Source organism: Mirounga angustirostris, unplaced genomic scaffold (assembly GCF_029215605.1).
Source record: "Mirounga angustirostris isolate CCGP_5_RB_7025 unplaced genomic scaffold, mMirAng1.0.hap1 SCAF_15, whole genome shotgun sequence".
Taxonomy (NCBI): domain Eukaryota; kingdom Metazoa; phylum Chordata; class Mammalia; order Carnivora; family Phocidae; genus Mirounga; species Mirounga angustirostris.
This window is the reverse complement of record NW_026991723.1, coordinates 39,286,576-39,307,085: the sequence shown is the minus strand read 5'-3', so window position 1 is coordinate 39,307,085 and position 20,510 is coordinate 39,286,576. Positions and strand designations below refer to the sequence as shown.

General features: G+C 39.6%; 1 protein-coding gene across 15 annotated transcripts in view; it reads left to right on the top strand.

The window, feature by feature from the left end:
- MPDZ (multiple PDZ domain crumbs cell polarity complex component) overlaps nt 1-20,510 on the top strand; it is a 193,533-nt gene that overhangs the window by 151,180 nt on the left and 21,843 nt on the right. For 12 of the 15 annotated variants that reach the window (XM_064579277.1, XM_064579276.1, XM_064579268.1 and 9 more), the window contains 15 exons: nt 144-236; nt 322-396; nt 1,525-1,684; nt 3,631-3,776; nt 4,722-4,805; nt 4,949-5,142; nt 7,208-7,355; nt 8,257-8,343; nt 9,160-9,250; nt 10,145-10,188; nt 11,049-11,171; nt 12,388-12,492; nt 13,053-13,165; nt 13,971-14,094; nt 15,977-17,392. In XM_064579277.1, the coding sequence (XP_064435347.1) occupies nt 144-236; nt 322-396; nt 1,525-1,684; nt 3,631-3,776; nt 4,722-4,805; nt 4,949-5,142; nt 7,208-7,355; nt 8,257-8,343; nt 9,160-9,250; nt 10,145-10,188; nt 11,049-11,171; nt 12,388-12,492; nt 13,053-13,165; nt 13,971-14,094; nt 15,977-16,123 (1,734 nt within the window). In that variant the 3' untranslated portion in view covers nt 16,124-17,392. Of the gene's footprint in view, nt 1-143; nt 237-321; nt 397-1,524; nt 1,685-3,630; nt 3,777-4,721; nt 4,806-4,948; nt 5,143-7,207; nt 7,356-8,256; nt 8,344-9,159; nt 9,251-10,144; nt 10,189-11,048; nt 11,172-12,387; nt 12,493-13,052; nt 13,166-13,970; nt 14,095-15,976; nt 17,393-17,904; nt 19,858-20,510 lie in introns of those variants that run through there. The other 3 variants (XR_010407652.1, XM_064579269.1, XM_064579271.1) reach the window with 3 other exon arrangements.

The window sequence follows — 20,510 nt, the reverse complement described above, 5'->3', positions numbered from 1 at the left end:
TTCTATTAATGAACTTTAGAATGGTTTTAATCCGTTTTCTAGCCCTTGGGTAGAAGATGATGTTCAGAAGTTATGGCCATATAGCTTTCCTTTGGATAAATTTAATCTGCTTCAAGTTTTCTAAGTTGTTACTATTTCTCTAGGATCAAGGGGGTTTGGGCATTGCTATCAGTGAGGAAGATACGCTCAGTGGAGTCGTCATAAAGAGTCTAACCGAGCATGGGGTGGCAGCCAAGGTGAGGCTTTCTCACTGTCATACAGTGGTGGGGAAGGGAATTACTTCTATAAAATCACCCCAAATCTTAACATGTTTCCATTTAGGATGGACGGCTCAAAGTTGGAGATCAGATTTTGGCTATAGATGATGAAGTCGTTGTTGGCTATCCTGTTGAAAAGGTATGTTTCCAAAAGGAAGCAAATAACACTGTGAACCCATCCGTGGGCATGGCCAGCACATGTGTGTGCCTGTGTGTGTCTGTGTGTATCCATGTGTGTGTGCCTATGTGTGTGTGTGGTCATAGGGAATTGGAACCATGTCACTATACTAGACATTATATTAGACAGATATCATTAAGGAAAAGAAGAATTTAGAAGTTCTTCAATTTCTATTTTCTATTTTCCAATCAAATGATATTGAGGTATTTTCTATTGCCTAGAAAATCCAGTGTTCAGTGGGCATTTTTGATAAATATCATTTCCATTTTCCCTTAGAAAAACTTGCAACTTCTAAACAAAGGTCAACTTAGTGTTAAGACCAAAGGAATCTTTATGAATATTTGCTCCAATAAATATCCATTTTGTCTGTTGTTTTATAAACAGACTCAGTCATTAAATGCATTACTTTCATTGGGATTAAACAGTTACTTGTGAGTTTTCTTGTCCTCAAAAGTGGTAATACTTACTAGTAGTCTCACTTGAGGCATTTCATAGATAAGTACAAGAAAAAAAGCTATGTTTCTCTTGAGATTTGGTGTGCAAATGTTTTTTATTTCTACATTGGCCAGCAAGAAGCTTAAACCATTTTTTTAAATTCAGCTTTAATAATTGTATAGGTTGAACCCTTTTAACCCATATGTCTATGTTCTAACGTTCCATTTGGCTTGACTCTTCTGTTGCATAGTTTTCTTTACCCTTCTTTTAACATAAGTGTTTCCATTTTATTAAAAGTGTCTGTGTAAGCTGTTTCAGATTCTCGGTAGAATCAGGAAGTGGGAAAAGTACCCCATATATCTTCTAAGTCTGTAGGGATCCAGAGAAAAGGATGAGATTAATTAGAAATCTCAAAAATGGAAAACCCTATACTTATATAAAGAAGAATATGGCCACAATTAGACTTACAATAGAAATTAACTTTGGCCTTAATATCAGGCAGCTGAGAAACTAGAAAGAAAGGACAATCATTCTTTCTTGACCCCTCAAGTTCTGATAAGGAAAGGGATACCAACTGTTAACAGTGACTTACTGGTATAAATCTACTAATCTGCTTTTGAATTTTGTTTCCTTGCCACACCAACACCCTCCCAGTTTATTAGCCTTTTGAAAACAGCAAAGACAACAGTGAAACTTAGCATTCATGCTGAGAATCGCGACCCCCAGGCTGGGACGGCCAGTGGAGAACAGAAGAGCAGCTCCTTGTCTCTGACGGCCCCGTCTTCTGGCTCCCCAGAACCAGAGTCCATCCCAAGTAAGGGCCAGTCTCTTGTGATTCCTGCTTCTGTGGCGTACTCAAACCCCCCAGTGGCAGCTTGCTACGTGAGCCCCCTGCCTGCATGTAACTCACTGTTTGAAGGCCGTCAAGTATAAAGAGAGGGGCTCCTGAAGAAAGGTCACTGGGCTGTTAGGCAGGGGATCTGCGTGCTGCACATTAACCAGCCGTAGGGCCTCAGGGAACCCACCCACCCACTCTGAGCCTCTGCTTCGTTGTCTCTAAAGCAGTGGAGTGCTACTCTTTGCTCACCAAGGATCTTTTGCTGAAGGTACCTGTGATTCGGGTATTTGACTAATGATGTAACAACATGATTTTGAATATTCCTTTTTTATATTGAGCAAGTAATTTAACTTCTCTAAAGCCTCAGTATTCTAATCTGTAAAATGGATACAGTGATGCCGCTTTATCGGTGACATCAACAGTGCGTTGCATTACAAGAAACTCTTTAAAAATAATAGTCATTGCTATAGTAAGCGATCGTCATTTAGGTCTAATAGATCCTGTCAAAATAGATGAAATGGTTGTATGTGGACCATGGAATGAGACTGGTGTGTATCATTAAAATGCCAGTGTAGCAAATTGAGGCAAATTATTCCTTTAAGTTACTTCTTGACAAAAATTACACTAGTGTTTAATAAGACAGTAAATTTCAAGCTTTGCAGCATGGAAAAAAGTACTTAAACACATAGGCTTTTTCTGCTATGGGAGAAAAAATTCTCTTTTGGCCTCCAAACTGAAACATTAAGTTCTTTTGACAGGTTTTTAAGGAAACAGCAGTTTAAAACATATGTAATATAGTTAGACAAAAAAAGTCTGAAAGTAATACATATCTGATGAATGTAATCCTTTATTTAGAAAGACTGGGTAATTCACTGACATGTTAAAAGGTTTTACGGCAATTGTCTCCTTTTTCAATTTTATGTTGATCCCAAAATAGCATTGTCTATAAAAATGTAAAATTCTAAATGAAAATGTAACATAAAAGAAAATATCTTACACCTGCTCTTACCATTTCAGGAGCAAGAATTAGTCTGTCTCTGGTTTCCTAAAAAGAGAGCCTCTTGCCTAAAGCTACTCTACCAACTGTCTCAGCTTTTTCAAAACATGACGTGTACTATATGCTCTTTGGTATATCATAAAACATATGATATGAAGACTATCGTAAAACAAGGTGTGAAATTATATTCTCCTTGTTTTCTCATAATCTATTCTTATCTCTTCAGTCCTGAGCACATATGCACCAGAATTTAATATCTGAGTTTATAAAACATCAAGTGAGACAAGCAAAGAAAGAAACTGCATGTGAGTTTCACTTATGTTTTATAAACTCAGATATTAAATCCAGTTGCATGTGTGCACAGATTTGATTACGTAAGAAGAAATGCTCTAGGATAAGAAGAAAAGGAAAACCAAAACCAAAACATAAAAAGCCTTGACATGCAGGTACCATGAGCAGAATTATTGATGTGCTGATGTGCTTTGTGTTTTGTAGTCTTCCCAGAATGTGTTTTTATATGACCACTATATACCTCAGTTCTGAGTTGTACAAATCATAATTTCATAAGAAGTTTTTTGGCTCTAGTGAAGTGTGGAATATCAGCATGAAACTAGAGGTTCAGTTCAACTCTCTGCTCTTATTCCTTTATACATATCATCCCTAGCAATTTAGAAAATACACCATAGTGCGAAACGTAACTTTGTACCCACCTCCCTAAACTAATGATGATTGAATCATTTTGTTTGATGTTTTTAAAATATAACTAAAAGATTAAGGTAAGTCTGAAGTCTTCCTTGTCTGTAACCTTGGGTCCCTTTTCTCCTCCATCCCCCACAGGCAAGGGGCGGGGGGGCTGTGAGTTTGTTGTATATACCACCTAATCAGTTTGTATTTGTATTTCATTTCATTTTAAATTTATTTTTAGGTACAAGCAGGTCATCAACACCAGCGATCTTTGCTTCTGATCCTGCAACCTGCCCCATTATCCCAGGCTGCGAAACAACAATTGAGATTTCCAAAGGGCGAACAGGGCTGGGCCTGAGTATTGTTGGAGGGTCGGACACTCTGCTGGTGAGGACACTCCCTGAGATGCTTCAGATCCAGTGAGCCCTGAGAGATCGCTATCTGGGAGAGTTCTATCTGTTTTATTAAATGAAACATTAAGGCCTAGAAAGATGCATCATTCGTTGTTATTTTAATTCGTAGAGCAAATACCAAAAATTGATTACCAGGACTTTTATTTTGTGTGAGTACTGACTCAATAAGATAGTTACACTTGTGATTGTGACCTTTAGGTTCAAAATATTTCTGTTAGTTTACCTGTCTTTGCTACACTTTAATTGGCTGGATATGGTTGGGTTGGGCCCATATTGAGAGGAGTCTGAATAACTGGATAATTATAGACAAAATTTTCTAAATGTCAAAAATCTTTTAAAATCTAATTATTGCATTTGTGGATAGGAAAAGTGATGTATATCTATCAGTTTCATTTGCAGATAGGAAAGGTGATGTATACCTATTATATGTATGTATGTATGATTTATATGTTTCATAATTTTTTCTTTAAACATCCCTGTCATTAGAAAGATATATATAAACTTCTTTGAGCCTTGTAGCAAAAATTGCATTACACTTTTCTTTGCATTTTGATATGACTCCCTGTGGATCCAGTGAGTATATAACCCTTCACATTATCTTTAAAAGTACAGTGTGGTTTTATTTATTTATTTATTTATTTATTTATTTTAAGATTTTATTCATTTATTTGACAGAGTGAGAGAGGGAACACAAGCAGGGGGAGTGGGAGAGGGAGAAGCAGGCTTCCCGCAGAGCGGGGAGCCCGATGTGGGGCTCGATCCCAGGACCCTGGGACCATGACCTGAGCCGAAGGCAGACGCTTAACCGACTGAGCCACCCAGGCGCCCCTAAAAGTACAGTGTGTTTTGACTTCATTTCTGCTCACCAGTCATATGGAGGATGGGCTAAAGCATGAGTATGTCTTGTCTGGGCCCTTAGGGTGCCATTATTATCCACGAAGTTTATGAAGAAGGAGCAGCTTGTAAAGATGGAAGACTCTGGGCTGGAGATCAGATTCTAGAGGTACAGAATACCTTTATAATTAACAAAGAAAAAGCTACTCTGGGGAGGGCGGTCTCTGTTTCTTTCTTTGTTTCTTTCACTTCGTCTTTGCTCTTCCTTTATTTGACTCACCTGGCTCCTCACAGTGTCCCATTTCTGCACAGGTGAATGGAATTGACTTGAGAAAGGCCACGCATGATGAAGCAATACATGTCCTGAGACAGACCCCACCAAGAGTGCGCCTGACGCTCTACAGAGATGAGGCCCCATACAAAGAGGAAGATGTGTATGACACCCTCACTGTTGAGCTGCAGAAGAAGCCAGGGAAAGGCCTGGGATTAAGTATTGTTGGGAAAAGGTACGACTGAAGAGGGCAAACCTCATGATCTTTTGGAAATGACTGAATTTCAGTTCTTACAAAGAATATTATCAGTAGTCGAATCTTTTTCAGGTGCTAGTGTTCTGTGGGTAGCTGTTGTCAGCCCACTCAGCATCAAAAGACCTCACTTTTGAACTTTTTAAGTTAGGATTTGGGGGGATCTTGAGAATATTAGACAAAAAAACTGTTTAGTATTTAGTTTTTTTAAGGTTTTATTTATTTGAGAAAGAGAGAAAGCACACGAGCACGAGTAGGGTGAAGGGCAGAGGGAGAAGCAGACCTCCTGCTGAGCGGGGAGCCCAATCCAGGACTTGATCCCGGGACTCCAGGATCATGCCCTGAGCCGAAGGCAGACACTTAACCAACTTATGGTTGGTGCCCCTGATTGATATTTCTTGAATACCTGCTGTGTGCTGGGGAATACATTATGTTCTGGGGAACAAAGTTAAATAAGACATGGTTCCTGACTGGGGCGCCTGGGTGGCTCAGTCATTAAGCATCTCCCTTCGGCTCAGGTCATGGTCCCAGGGTCCTGGGATCAAGCCCCACATCGGGCTCCTTGCTCTGCGGAAAGCCTGCTTCTCCTCACACTCCCCCAGCCTGTGTTCCCTCTCTCACTGTCTCTCTCTCTGTCAAAAAATAAATAAAATCTTAAAAAAAAAAAAAAAAAAAGACATGGTTCCTGACCTCAAAAAACTCACAATTTAGTCAACGAGAATTAAATATGTTCTTGCAACAAAGGATTCCATTGATGAGAGACAGAGACATACTGTGGGGGAGCTGTGGCAGCAGAGGAAAAGGGGACAAGTGACTCTATTTGAGGAAGCAGATTAGAGAAACTTCTCAGAAAAGAGGTGCCTGCGCTGAGGCTGAAAGTGATCAGTGATAGTTGGTCTATTTGTAGGGAGCAGAGGATACTCTAGGGAGAAGGATTGGCTGGAACATAAACATGCCATCAGAAGGGAACAGAAAGTAAGAGGCCAGGGTGGTAAATTGGTGAATAGGTATAAATTTAGTACCTAATTTATTTAAGTATTTATAGATAAGAATTATTAACAAATACATGATCCAGTAAGTTCCAGTATCTTTTTTTTTTTAAAGATTTTATTTATTTGTTTGAGAGACAGAATGAGCAGTGGGGAGGGGCAGAGGGAGAGAGAGAGAAGCAGACTCCGTGCTGAGCAGAGAGCCCAATGTGGGGCTCGATCCCAGGACCCTGAGATCATGACTTGAGCCGAAGGCAGACACTTAACCGACTGAGCCATCCAGATGCCCCAAGTTCCAACACCTTTATCTAAAGATGGGAAGGCAGAGGATCAGAAGGTGAAATGATGTGTTTGAGGGCCTGACCTTGGCAAGAAGAGACACAACCGTATTTTCACTACACATTTCTACTTACAGTTATCTTTGTCTCTTGGCAAGAAAATCCTGGGTTGTTTGTAGTTTCCTGAATGAAAGGAAGATTGGAATAAGAATTGTGTTTGTTCATTTTGCATGAATCCATCTTGCTTGCAAGTTAGATCCATAATAACTTAAAAGACATCACAGGAATGGTTCTTAAACAAGGGTTTCGGTTAGAGGTACACATTCATTGTTTATTTTCAGGAACGTTAATGTTGGTGATAATACCAACATAGTTATGTAGCCACTGGTCAGTATTCATTCAGGGCTTCGTTACGGTGTGGAGAGGACCATAGACTTAGCACCCAAGAACTGACTCTTACGTCCCATTTTTGCTTTGGAGGAACTGTGTGACCCATAAAGTGAGACAACAGTCGTGGTCACTTGAGCTCACAGTGCATCATTGTTGAAGAATAAATATGCTTATGAAGATCTGTTTAATCCATGAAATAGTATGAGACATAAGCTATTATCACAGAAAATAATTCTAATAATATTGCCCCCATGTTGCTGAAAACAAACTTGTAAAGTCACAAGAGTGGAGGTCACGTTTTCAGTTAAAAATGTTAGCTCTTCAATAAGTAAGCATTGCATTACAGTGGAGAAAAAATAGTCATGTTGAAATTCCAAATCATGTCTACAGAAATGATACCGGAGTGTTTGTGTCCGACATCGTCAAAGGAGGGATTGCCGATGCTGACGGAAGACTGGTGCAGGGAGACCAGATACTAACGGTGAACGCAGAAGATGTCCGGCACGCCACCCAGGAAGCTGTGGCCGCTTTGCTGAAGGTAAAGGTCAAACGCTGGCAAGGACTCTGTGCAGTAGGATGGAAGGAGGAGGAGATGCTAACTGGGCCACCGCGGTCTAATAAGCACTGAATCCTCCTTATTTAAAAGGTTATCTCACATAAGACACATTTCTAAGTAAGATGCCAAATTTTAGTGATAAATTTCTAACTAATAATAGCTTTATTATATTATGTATTTTCTATTATTAAATGTCAAGTGAAAGACTTTTCAGTTTTCAAGGTAGACATCCCTTAAGGCCCCACAGCTGGTAAATCACACAGTAGGATTTAAACCTGTATGTCTAACTCCAGAAACCCAGGATCTCAAAATACCTCATTGTGCTTTCTCCTTAGACAATATAGTATTTTTTGCATGCCTAGGATTTATTTGTTAGAGATCACAGGGAAGTTGTCTTCAATTCTTATTTTGTGTTTATAGCATTACGGCTTCTTTCAGCATTGTGTAATAGGTCTGTTCAGGTGCCATGTGGCAATAGAGTTTGCCCAGTTATCTGTTAAGGACAAAGCAAGTTGTTGTGGTCATTGTTGTATTGTTTCAGTTTTGTTTTTTAAGCCCTGAGTTAGTTAGTACATTTGGCATATCTATGTTTCATGAGACAGTTGCTCGATTCTCAGTTTCTCTTTAGCTCGGCACCAACAGTCTCCCTGTAAATCATGAGGCCATGAGACAGACACTGGGTGTTGCCCCTGCTGCTGCTTGTTGTTACTCTTGTTTATGTTTTAGAAAAGCCTCCTTCCACAAAGGACTGGAGGTATCCTTGACTATGGAAATCCCAAAAGGAGGAGGCCTTTCAAAAACCTAATCCTAAAGAGTGTATCTACTCCCGAAGATGATTATAGCATCTTGTTTGACCATTTTCCTAAAACAACCACTCCCCTAGTGTTCCCTAGGCACAGTGACCTTAGAAGTTGGAAGAATCAAAGCCGGTCCATTCCATTCAGAGAGGAGGCCTTCTCAAAGCAGCCAGGTGGGTAGCTGTGGGGTTCATCAGGGTGGTGCAGTCCACGCGCTGGAGCAGCTCCGAGATGGCCCTGACAGTGGTCTGCACGCAGGCCGGGCCTGCGGCAGCTCGGCACAGTGGGCTGCAGACTCTTAGGCGGGGAAGAGCATCGGGTGAGCGGGGACAGGTGAACGAAATGGAGCTCTTGAGTGGTTTGCAAGTCATTCTCAGGAACTTCATTTCAGCCATTCTTTTCTTTTTCCATAATTGTACAAGTTAACCAATTAATATCTGTAACGCCTACCGACGTGATATATTTTTAAAGTATTTTATAACAAGCATTCAGCTGAAAAAATCCCACGTAAGGTGAACTGTAGAAGCTCACCACCCTGTCTGAAGCTCACCACGTGTCGGTTCAAGATCGCTGGCACACCACTCTCACTTTTGTCTTCATCAGCCTGTCCTTAGAGAACCTTTACTCACCCCTTCAAGACTACCATTCATTTCCTGTTGCCGGGCCCTAATTTTACAGTTTTCTCATAAGCCCCAGTCTATGTACAACATCAGTTTAAATTTAGCTTGAATGAAACTATGAAAATCCACTAAAATTTAAGTTGGTTGGAATCAATCTCATCCATTCTTTTAGCTTCAATTTATTTATGTCACTAGGCAAATTATTCCATAAAAAGAAAAAAATCGTTAGATTTCAAATTATCAAATGCCACTGTTGCTTCACAGATATTTCTCTCTAGATGCATTGAAAGAATTGAATTCTGAAGTAAGTGGTATTTAGGGGATATTATTACTTCAAAACTTTCTAAAATAATTGTTGTGTGTTTGTAGATGAGTGAAGGCAGCCTGTCATCATTCACTTTTCCACTTTCTGGATCCAGTACCTCTGAGTCACTGGAAAGTAGCTTGAAGAAGAATGCATGTAAGATTGGTTTGATATTTTAAGCATGACTTACTGGTTTGAATTTTGGTAACCAACACTGATTTTTTCCCCTGTATCAATTTACCTCTGAGCTCTCATTCCTCAAATCATTTCATATCCTAATATGGGTGCGGAGGTGTGTGTTGGCAAAAATTCTGAGCAATATGAAGCTGCGTCTTTGTTGTTTAGTTTTTCCATTTGTTGTTTTTTCTATAAGATATACTAAACATTAGAATCAGGATTCTGTAATTTTTTCTTACTAAGCAGACGGGTATGCTTGATTTTTATTTCCTTTTTCTGTTTAATCAACACCAGTAATTCAGAAAATGCCATTAAGTGAAGCCTTCTTTTTCCATGAAGACTGCAAAAATTTTGATTGAGAAAATTAGTATGATCCTCCTGTGTTTTAATTACATGAAATCATGATGCAGAGGGTTTTTTGGCTTGGAGTATTGGTTGAAAGTTGTTCAAATTGAAGAACTAACCATATGGCAATCTCTGTTTGCAATGCGACTAATATTCTAGAAATTTAGCCACTTAAGTCCATGAATTCCTTTTAATGTGTCCATGACTTTATTTTTCTCAGCTGTGCACTTTCTATCCAAAGCCTATTCTGCCCTTGACTCATTGAAAGTGGATTATGCAGTTATATAATCAATGATTAAAATAAGAAGGAAGAAATGGGGTAGTGTGCACATTTTTCCAACTGGAAAAATAAAGATTCCCTATGTGAGACAGATTTAATCATGTGTACTGGCAACTTTGAGCACCCTCTTTAAAAAAGAAACAATTAGCGTATCTCATTTAGTCCTATTCCAGCTTCAGGCGTTGACTAAAATTTAATTGAACATAAAAATACTTTAATAACCGTATTTTTTTTTTTTCACTTTACAGTGGCATCTGAAATACAGGGATTAAGAACAGTTGAAATAAAAAAGGTAACTTGGGGAAGAGAAAACAATATAAACTCTGTTGACCTCAGAGGCATCTCCATATATATTTTCCTATTAGCTGTCTCACTGTTTTACCATACCATCATAAAAATTATGTGGTATATACAGTGGAAATACCACAGTAGTCTTCACTGAATTTCCTGGTCACAGGGCCTTGTATGAAAAATCATTGTCGGTGTATCCTGTGTTGCCAAAAATGGCATCCACCCAACCCCACACAAAGTGTCACCCCACCTCTCACCTCTCATACTGCAAAGCAAGCCTCTGCCTTCCACAGATACTTCTTACTCTCGTGAAACAGATTCCCCTGACAGCCGTGCACAAGAGAGAACATAAAAGCAGCTACAGTTTATTGAGCCTTTGCTCTCTGCTGAGCATTCTTGGAGATGCATCATCGTGCTGTCACCGTCTCCTGCACTGTCTTCTGCAAGCCCCCTGCTAGGGCTCCTCTGATCTCCGTTTTGTCACTGCAGGTCTAGTGACTCATTAAGAGGGCTGAACTTGGTCAGGTCCCAACATTTGTAACTGTGGGTTCCTGGCTTTGAATACAGATCTCTCTGATTCCAAAATTGGGGTCTTTCTCTTCATCAGTGGACCCGCTTTTCATCACCCCCACGGCATGATTTTCATTTAATGTGTTTTGATTTCTTTTATTTCCTGGACAGATGCTTATTTTCCTAAGTCACACTAAGGATCTGTGTCAAATGAAGTAATACAGTTTTCTGGAACTTCATTTTCCTCACACCTCGAAGACCTGAGTTAACTGTAGGGCATCGGGCCAAAGACACCAAACATCAATTTAAAATACCACATTGACCGAAATATTTTAATCTCTTGCATGGCAGGGGCCTACTGACTCACTGGGAATCAGCATTGCTGGAGGAGTGGGCAGCCCACTTGGGGATGTTCCCATATTTATTGCAATGATGCACCCAAATGGAGTTGCAGCTCAGACCCAGAAACTCAGAGTAAGTTCTACTAATAACGGAGGCAGCCCTCACAAATCTGGCAGAAGTTTTTTAAACCCTTTGGATGTGCCACTTGCTGCAGCCAGTTTTCAGTGTCTGTATCTGCTTTTAAATACGCTAATCCGACTACAGCAGGGTTTGCTTTGAGTAAAGGTGAAGAAAAGGAAGAGAGGAGAATTTGCTGTGGAATGCAGATTGACAAGTAAATGAGATGGGAAGATCTCCTGTTGCTTCTTAGTAGTTTTTACTTGTTTACAACTCTGAAAGAAGGTAAAACAAAGTGTTTCAGAACACCAGTATGAGATGAAATTTTCTCCTTATGTGTGTCACTGGTTTAAATGCCAGTTTAACATCATTAAATTGAAAACTATCATTTATGTTGCAGTTGGTCATCCATTTTGCAGAAGCTTAATATGAATGTGACTTACATTGTGAAACTATACAAAACGTGCTTCAAAGTTGAGGGATTACGCTAAGGTAGAGCCCTCTTTATGCTGACTGTCCAGGTCTGGAGTCATGTGAATGTTCCATTCAAGCCTGAATGACGTAAAATCTGCGTGGCCTCCTGGGTCACAGAGCATCTCAAAACATAACCACCTCTTAGTTTAGTCCCTAAACTAGAAATGGTTCAATTTCTTTTGATATCTGAACTGGTGACTGACTGACACTTAAAAATTGATTGTTGCACGTAGCAGAAAACACTCTGTGCGGGACCTCTCGTGAATACTTGGGTCTTGGTGGGACAAGCGGGTCTCTGGCAGCGACTCGGCTCTGCCCTGTGAAAGCAATGAATGAGCAGGGCTGTCTTCCATCCAAACTTGGCCAACAAAAACGAGCCGTGGGCCAGAGGTGGACTCAAGTCACAGCTGACTCAGGGTCCCAGCTAACGTGTGCAGTAATAACGTCCAAAGAAATTCTGGTTTTTAAATGCTATCAGGTATTTTATTCTCTAATAAGAAGCGGTGTCTTACCCAGGAGAAATGAAGAGAAGGGAAGAGTGGTTTTCCCCCGGAGACTGCCGAACTCCATCGTCATGGACAGCTTCTTTTCACTGTGGCCACTTCTTGAAATGATTGGCTTCCTTGGTTATATTTCAGTTGCTGAGGGCAGTGTGTGTGTGATGTGCCAGGTAGAGAAGGAAGTGACTGTTCAGGTGTCAGGGTCCCACTCTCCATGGCTGCTCTAGCAGATGGCTGGTTTCTTGCCTCCCTCGCAGGTTGGGGACCGGATTGTCACTATCTGTGGCACTTCCACTGAGGGGATGACTCACACCCAAGCAGTTAACTTACTGAAAAGTGCCTCGGGCTCCATTGAAATGCAGGTAAGAGTTGTATCCCAGGCACTCTTCACGGTATGGGTGGCTTGAGGACACAGGAGTTTTAAGCATTAAAGCAGTAAAAGTCCTTAAATCTCCTGGTAGCATTTTATTCAGTATTTCCTGTGAACATAAATGATTTCACTGAGAGTTCCAAGAAAGTATGTATGAAACATTTTATCCTGATGCATTCTTTGTTTCATACTTTATATCTAAAGGGAAAAAAATACAAGGTCTTAGCAGTAAATGATTAATTGCTAGGATGTTAAGTGGTATGAGTGGCTGTGTATTCTGAAGTTCTTTAAAAAATAATTGCATGTGAGACCATGTTTGAAAGAGATCAAAGAACTTTGCAGAATTGAATTACTAAAAGATTTTTCCTGTCAGTTGAAGAGGCCTCTGGACCTTGTGAATTTCTCTTTGGTTGTATATCAGGTTCACAGAAATGATTAAGTGGACAATAAGGTACATGTTTTAATCCAAATGCTGTTTCTGAGGGAAAATTACTGATGTCTCCCTGGCCACACGAACACATGTTTTTCTCTTTCTGTTTCTCCCGCACACAGGTGGTTGCTGGAGGAGATGTGAGTGTGGTCACAGGTCATCAGCAGGAGCCAGCCACTTCCAGTCTTTCTTTCACTGGGCTGACATCAAGCAGTATATTTCAGGATGATTTAGGGTGAGTGCACATATTGTGGTTTCTATGTCCCTACCACTCACATAAAGGTGAAGAAACAGGAGACGAGGTATGAGATACGAAAACCAAGTGTTTCTAAACTGTTAAATGATTGTGGCATGGATTTAGTTTATCAGGTGGAGACAGATAGCATGCCACTACCCTTCCCACGGTTTTGGCTCTGAGTTTTTTGGGGGACATTTTAGTCTTGACGTCACTACCCTATGTGACATGGAACAGATCAAACCTATCCTTTTGAAATTCCAACATTGCCAACTCATTTAATAAATCATCCTTTTGATTAAAAAATTCACAGTTCCCCAACACGTGAGTACAAAAGAGATCATAAAGAGGGGAAGAGAGGGACATATGAGAATTTTTAAATAATTTGATGCAGTCTTTACATTGCTAGTAGTGGATTTTTCTCTCTGAGCTTGGGAGTCCTGATGTTTGTGATTTACTCCACGGTAGACCTCTGTGCTGTAGCCTTCTTCCTTTAAATAACCTGGGAAAAGAATGTGCGTGCATGCAATGAGAACTTGTCGTGAACATGTTAGTTCAGGGGAACTGTAAATGAGTAATAGAAGTAGGGTGTTAAGTAGGATTTTTTTGGATTATGTAAATTTAAAATACTGAGCACAGCATGCTCGGACAGTTCAAGCATCCCCAAAATACCCATAATATACTCACTGTCAGTAGCACTGAGATTTATACTGGTTCTAGGTGGATGTCAGATAATCCGTAACTTACAGATATGATTTTAAAAATCGAAAACCTCTTTTTTTTTCCTTTTTTCCCTTTACTGTAGACCTCCTCAGTGTAAATCTATTACACTAGACCGAGGACCAGATGGCTTAGGCTTCAGTATAGTAGGAGGATATGGCAGCCCTCATGGAGACTTACCCATTTATGTTAAAACGGTGTTTGCGAAGGTAAGATTGCACATTTTAACCACCCCCTTGCCCCCTAAACATTCATTAATAGTGGTCAGCAGCTGGCTTATTAGTTTATGGCCTGAGGTAACGCCAAATGGTTAACAGTTGATCATTTTCTTTTGGAACTCCCTTCAGTAACAGGTCATTAAATATTTTTGTCCAATTTGAGCTTTAATTATATTTAAAGGAAAATAGGCTCAAATTGAAATTCCATGGGAACTCTTGACAATATGCAATAAAAATATTAATGAACTTTAGTTCGACAGTAAGACCTGATTTTTTTGTCCTTTGAAAACAGGTTGCCTATGATTGATTGTCTTTTGAAAATGGGACATTTTAAATATCTATGCTGTAGAGTGCTGGCATTTCTTTTCCTTTGTTTTTTTTTTTTTTTTTTTTTGGTTGTGAAATATAAAATAGACATGGGAAAGTACAGAAAATAGTTACACAGGTTAAATAACTAATAGGGCATTTATTTTGCCGTTTAATGTTATTGAATAAAATAGAAAATTTACAACTGAAAAAATTGCAGAGTATCCAGAAGCTCTGTCACCTGCAGTAAATCAGCTATTTGCAATCAGGGAATTCAGTTTTTTTAAAAATTGCATTTAGTTGTAATGATACAGTAAGTATTCTATTTTAAGGATGTTTAGAATAAGAATAAATTTATCGCAACATTGGTGAAGCCGTTAAAATAATTCAAACCCTTATAATTATTGTTAATATGTTCTTAAGACATTTTTCCAGGAGCTCCAAAATTGGACATAATTTCCTGCAGGAGAAAATCTGGAATCTCAAGATTTTACAGTGCAAAGAAGCAAACAAACCTTATGGCTGACCTATTAAACAGTTTGATTCAGGGTTTTAGATTAGTGCTGTTGTCCTTTAAAGTGCCTACCTGTGTAGGTTTCATTCCATTATTTTGAAAAAGAATTATTATTTTTAACCAACTTAAAGTGCTGTATCTACAGCAACCTAGTTATAGGCTTAATTTATGAGATTTTTTAAAAGCCATTGGTGTGTCCAAAAATACAAACAGCATTTGTCAGTGAATAGAAGAGTCATGCAGTCCTTTTCCTCAGCCTTGGAACAATTTATTTAAGGCATGCTAGTTAGAACATATTTTAAGAATTTCATCATTATGGATTCCTCATTAACTTTTCCATATTTTTAATCTTCTATTTAATTGCATAATTGCCTACTCTAAGCATGCCTTAAGATGGGATGCTTTTTCACACAGCAATGTCTGTGTTTAATCTGAACCATTTAAGGCCCATAAGAAATATGAAGACTCCACACGCCCTGGGGAAGTAAAGAACAAGCAGCTCGAGCAGCCTATTCAAAGCCACAGAAAGAATTACAGTTAGACTTTGTAGGACTCGCGTCCTGCCCTGCCCTTGTCAACGTGTGTGTGGGCTTCATGCTTCTGCAGACCTTCGGGTTCCGTGGCCTCATGCCCTTGTCCTGTAAAACTGCTTTTGTTCCTGTCTAGTCCTTTGTCGTCTTCTGTAAGCCTTCTTTACAGGATAAAAAACCCTGGATTCTATGAAATCATTCCTGCTAGGCAAATTCCCAAATATTCTTTATTAATTTGAGTTCCCACCAACTGCTGTGCTGAACAGCCAAAAACCATCCAACTAATCCATTGACTGCTGAATTCTCTCTGAAACTGGAATCTCGGTGCTAAAACCATTTAGGAGCAAGACCTCCTTTGTGTCTGTTCATCATTGCTTAATGGCTGTGGAGCACCCAGGGAGCACCGAGAGCAGTGTGTGTATACATGCAGAGCAGTTTACATTCTTGTTTAGATCTTTTTCTGTTGTATAGCAGCGAGGCAGCATTTTTTTGAGAAGCAAACAAGCCTGCTTTATAATTGCAGGGAGCAGCCTCGGAAGACGGGCGTCTCAAAAGGGGTGATCAGATCATTGCTGTCAATGGGCAGAGTCTGGAAGGGGTGACCCACGAAGAAGCTGTGGCCATCCTCAAGCGGACGAAGGGAACTGTCACTTTGATGGTTCTCTCCTGAATTTACTGCAGAGTGGGGCCAACTCAGCCCCCTGCTCCCATCCCACACTGTGAAGGGAATGGAACTGCTCTTGCGGATAACTTTCCCCCGCGCCGTCTTCATCAGGCTCTTCAGAACTCTGGGGGGAAAGTACCATTTAAGTTATTTTTCTCATGTGGAAATGGTTTTCTGGCAACCTAGCATCACTTTTCCTTTCTCCTTGGATTTTGTGAACATAAACTCAAAGGGAAGGACTGTGTGCATAGGTAAACCCAGTCTTCTAAAGATGTCTGACATTTGGCAGTCACATGTGCAGAAATTATGATGTGCTGAACTGGTTAGTAGAGGAAGAAAATAAAAATAATTCCAAAGCGAAAACTAAGAGAAATGGCTTTAGTAAATTAGGGTGAGAATGAAAATATAAAAGAAAAAGGAAAATCTCAAGTTTTATATAAAAAAATGCTTCATTTTTGTCAGTCCAACTCCTCCCCATTTCTAACTAGAAAAGAAAATAAAACATTTTTCTCTATTGAAAATCCTTAAAAATACTCTCAGTATTTAAAATATTTGAATATTATAAAAAATTGCATATCCCCTCCTTTAATATACCCCTACATATTTTCCTCCTAAAATGGGTTTCTAAGATTGAGTAAATAGCAATTATATGAAGCAGTGTCCCTAAGTTGGTAAAGAATACAGCTGATGCAAATCTTGATGTTCATTTTTATTTTTGACCTGTTATGAAATATTTTCATGTTTCCGTAAGTAAGATTGTGATGTCACCCACTATTGACTGTGGTTTCTCTAGAAAGCAGCCGTGCTAGCCACGGAGGAACATGGAAGTCTCTCAGAATCTTTAATGCTGGTTTTAACCGATGCAACACTAAAAATGCGTGCTGGGCAATTGGTTTTCAATTACTATTAATCTTAATGACAGAGAAAAAAGCAATGTGTTAGTAATTATTTTGGTTGTGTGCCATTAGTAAATTGATAGAAAAATTAAGGGGATTAACATAACTTCATTTCATTGCCTTATATTAACATCTTATAATACAATAGTTTAAGACTAAGGGAAACAGATGGAGCTGTTTATTGAGACAACTGGTGAGGAATTATCATGTGTTCATTCCCATTTTAGAGCGTGAAACTCCTACATTAGAATATATAAAGTCACTTTAAATATTATCTATATTTGTAACAGAAGTAGTGTACAGATATTTTATTACAGCACTTTTGTGTAAATGGAGTACCGAAGTGAATAAATAACAAGTTTCATGGTGCACAAATAAAGAAACAGGCGTATTTTTTTGTTCTTTTTACTGGGAAAAAGCTTCACTATATTGTTCAAGATTTACAATTTAAAACTGGTTTTTATCATGTCTAACTGAACATATGGGGTCCGTAGTTACCATCAGAACTTTGGACACCATCATTATGAAAAGCTCGATGTTTCTTACATCCAGAAGTTTTACTAATACTGAAGTGTCCGGTCTGTATCTGTTTTTCTGACGTGCTATGTTAATGCAGTAATATTCTAAATTGTTCTTGGGGGTAGTCAAGAGCTAAAGTGATTTCAGAAAGAAAAAAGTCATAATGAAGTTATTTATGTTAATAGAGGCAAAAAGTCTGATTTGAACACTGAGCGAGGAATTGGGGAACATTTGTTCTGCTAGTTCTTGCCCCGCACTAGCTAATGCATGTGTGCATTCCGTCTGATTCACTCATCTGTAAAATGATAGGTCATCTTACCTCAAAGCTTGCATCCAGTTCTAAAATAGAAGCATTCTATGATTCTTATACAGAATGGACAGGACCACACATTGCAACAGTTCAGGAGGTGTTCTCCCCAGCACTCCATGGTAGACTCGAGAGGAGCAACTTAACCAACCAAATTAAAGTTTGAGTAAATATGTGGGAATACCCCAAGGAGAACAGTCCCAGGTAAGTGTCTGTACTTGCCTGAGTAGCATCTCCCCAAAACTCACAGCCACGAGGAACCATAGAATGTGATCTCATTTGGAAATAGGGGCTTTGCAGATACAGTTAGTTAAGATGAGATCGTGCTGGGCCCTAAATCCTTAAGGTCTTATCAAGACACAGAGACATAGGGAAGGAAGACCATGTAAAGATGGAGCAAAAAAAACCCCGCAAGACCACCTTGGGAGCTACCAGAAGCTGGAAGAAGCAAGGAAGGAATTTTTCTGGGGTTTTCAGAGGGAGGTTGTCCCTATTGACACCTTGATTTCAGACTTCTGGCCTCCAAATCTGTGAAAGAATAAATACCTGCTGTTATCATCCACTCAGTTTGTGGTACTTTTTTATGGAGGCCTGGGAACACTAGTAACTGTGTCTTAAATGTTTTTATATTCATAGCTACCATCATTGGACCTGACTAACAGGAGAAGAGCTGTACATGTGTGTTGAGCATGCAAATGATTAAATTATAGGTCATGATTCATTTCATGGTATTAATATTGTTTTAATTAGCTAGCTGCAGCCTTTATGCTAATGCAGAAACAAAACAAAACAGTGGGCATGCCACTGTGAGGATATAGAAACACTGAGGAAAACCTAACCTCCTGAATTGCTACTCATTAACAAAGTCAGCACAGGAAAGAGGAGGGAGGGAGGGAGGGAGGAAGGAGGAAGGAAGGGAAAGATTGAGAGGAATATATAGATGCATTAGCATTGGAGAGACGTGACAAAGGCTTATGCTTCCTGTATTATTATTTTGTGTAAATATAAGAGTTCTCTGCGGAAGGAAGTGTTTGAGCAAAGAGTTTGAGGACTTGAACCTTAACTCAAGACAGTGAATTACTCATAATAGGTGGCATATAATTGCTCATGTGATTAAATCACACTGGTGAATACTACACATTTCTGGTGTTCTTTGTGATCCCTCCCAAAGGACGATGATGATCTGTAACACTAAGGATAACAATAATAATAAGGCACCACCTGGTCTGTAGCTGCGGGAGTCGTCGAGATGTGGTGTCCAAGTCCATAGGCTCCATACATCAGAACAGGGATGGAGTAGGGAGCATGAAAACATGAAAATCATGAAAGACGAGACAAGATTTGGGACAGGTTTTTGTTTGTTTTGGGGCATAGTGGTAAAGCAGAGCGTGATAGGTTTGGTGAAGCAAAGGAACCTCTTCCTTGCTCTGAGGTGACCGGCCCTACGTTGCATTAGGTCTGGTCAGCTGGCTTCTTGTCTGAGGACGGTGTGCACTGATTGACAGGCTTTCTTGGTGAGTAGAGAAGTTGAAAGGATGCCTGCAGGGAGACAGGACTAAACAGCTTTTTTTGGGGGGGCGGGTCTAGGTGTGGGAATATCAAAACTATCATCACCTGCTTCCTGCAGCCCTGGTGTGTTGTTTCATGCCAGTGACAAGTATTCTGGAATGCACGTGATTTATGCAAAGATGTTCCTCAATTTTGTCTACTAGGAATTAATGCTTAACTTTGCCCTTTTCAAAAGAGAGTTATTTGTAAGGCAGGATTAGCCTCTGTCACCTCAAATGGAAAAAAAAAAAATTGTAGGCGACAAAATTTCTAAATGAAAGAGCATGAAAACTAGATAGAGCAAATGTTTTAAAGGTGACTTTTGTATACTTGGTATTGCGACTGCTTTTTCCCTTCAGAATATAGGGAGGCAGTCCATATTCATTTTGATGTAAATTAGAAAAAATTGTATTATCTGAGAATTTTACTTATTGGAGAAGTACTGAAAGTTCAATAGCGGGCCCTTAGAATTCTGTCAAAAAGGAGGCAAATCTGTGGCAATGATCTCAAAATTCTCTCATTAAAAATGTTTCTTGAGGATTCTGAAAGTACTACCATCAAATGACTGCTTTGGGCGGCTTCTAGGAGGAGCTTCAACTTGTTCATTTAACACTGGACATTTTTTCAGAGGGTTGTGTCCTTTGGGAATACTTTTTGGTGATCCTTTCTCCTTCCCTCCCCCTCCCTCCTCCTCTTTGCATGCATACATATTTTCAAAAACAGCACACTTGTCCTTGGAAAGCGTACTTTCTCTCTCATTTCTTTTCTTACTGATGTATTAAAAACTACGATTTTTTTTTTTCTGAGTCTACCTTGAATGATTTCATGTCCAAAGTTCCACTCCCCTGGGCGCCTGGGTGGCTCAGTTGGTTGGGCGACTGCCTTCAGCTCAGGTCATGATCCCAGGGTCCTGGGATCGAGTCCCGCATCGGGCTCCCTGCTCAGCGGGAAGCCTGCTTCTCCCTCTCCCATTCCCCCTGCTTGTGTTCCCTCTCTCGCTGTGTCTCTCCCTGTCAAATAAATAAATAGAATCTTTAAAAAAAAAAAAAAAAAAAAAAAACTTCCAAAGTTCCACTCCCCTGAACTTCATTAACCCAGAGGCACTTTATTCCATTCGATGAGA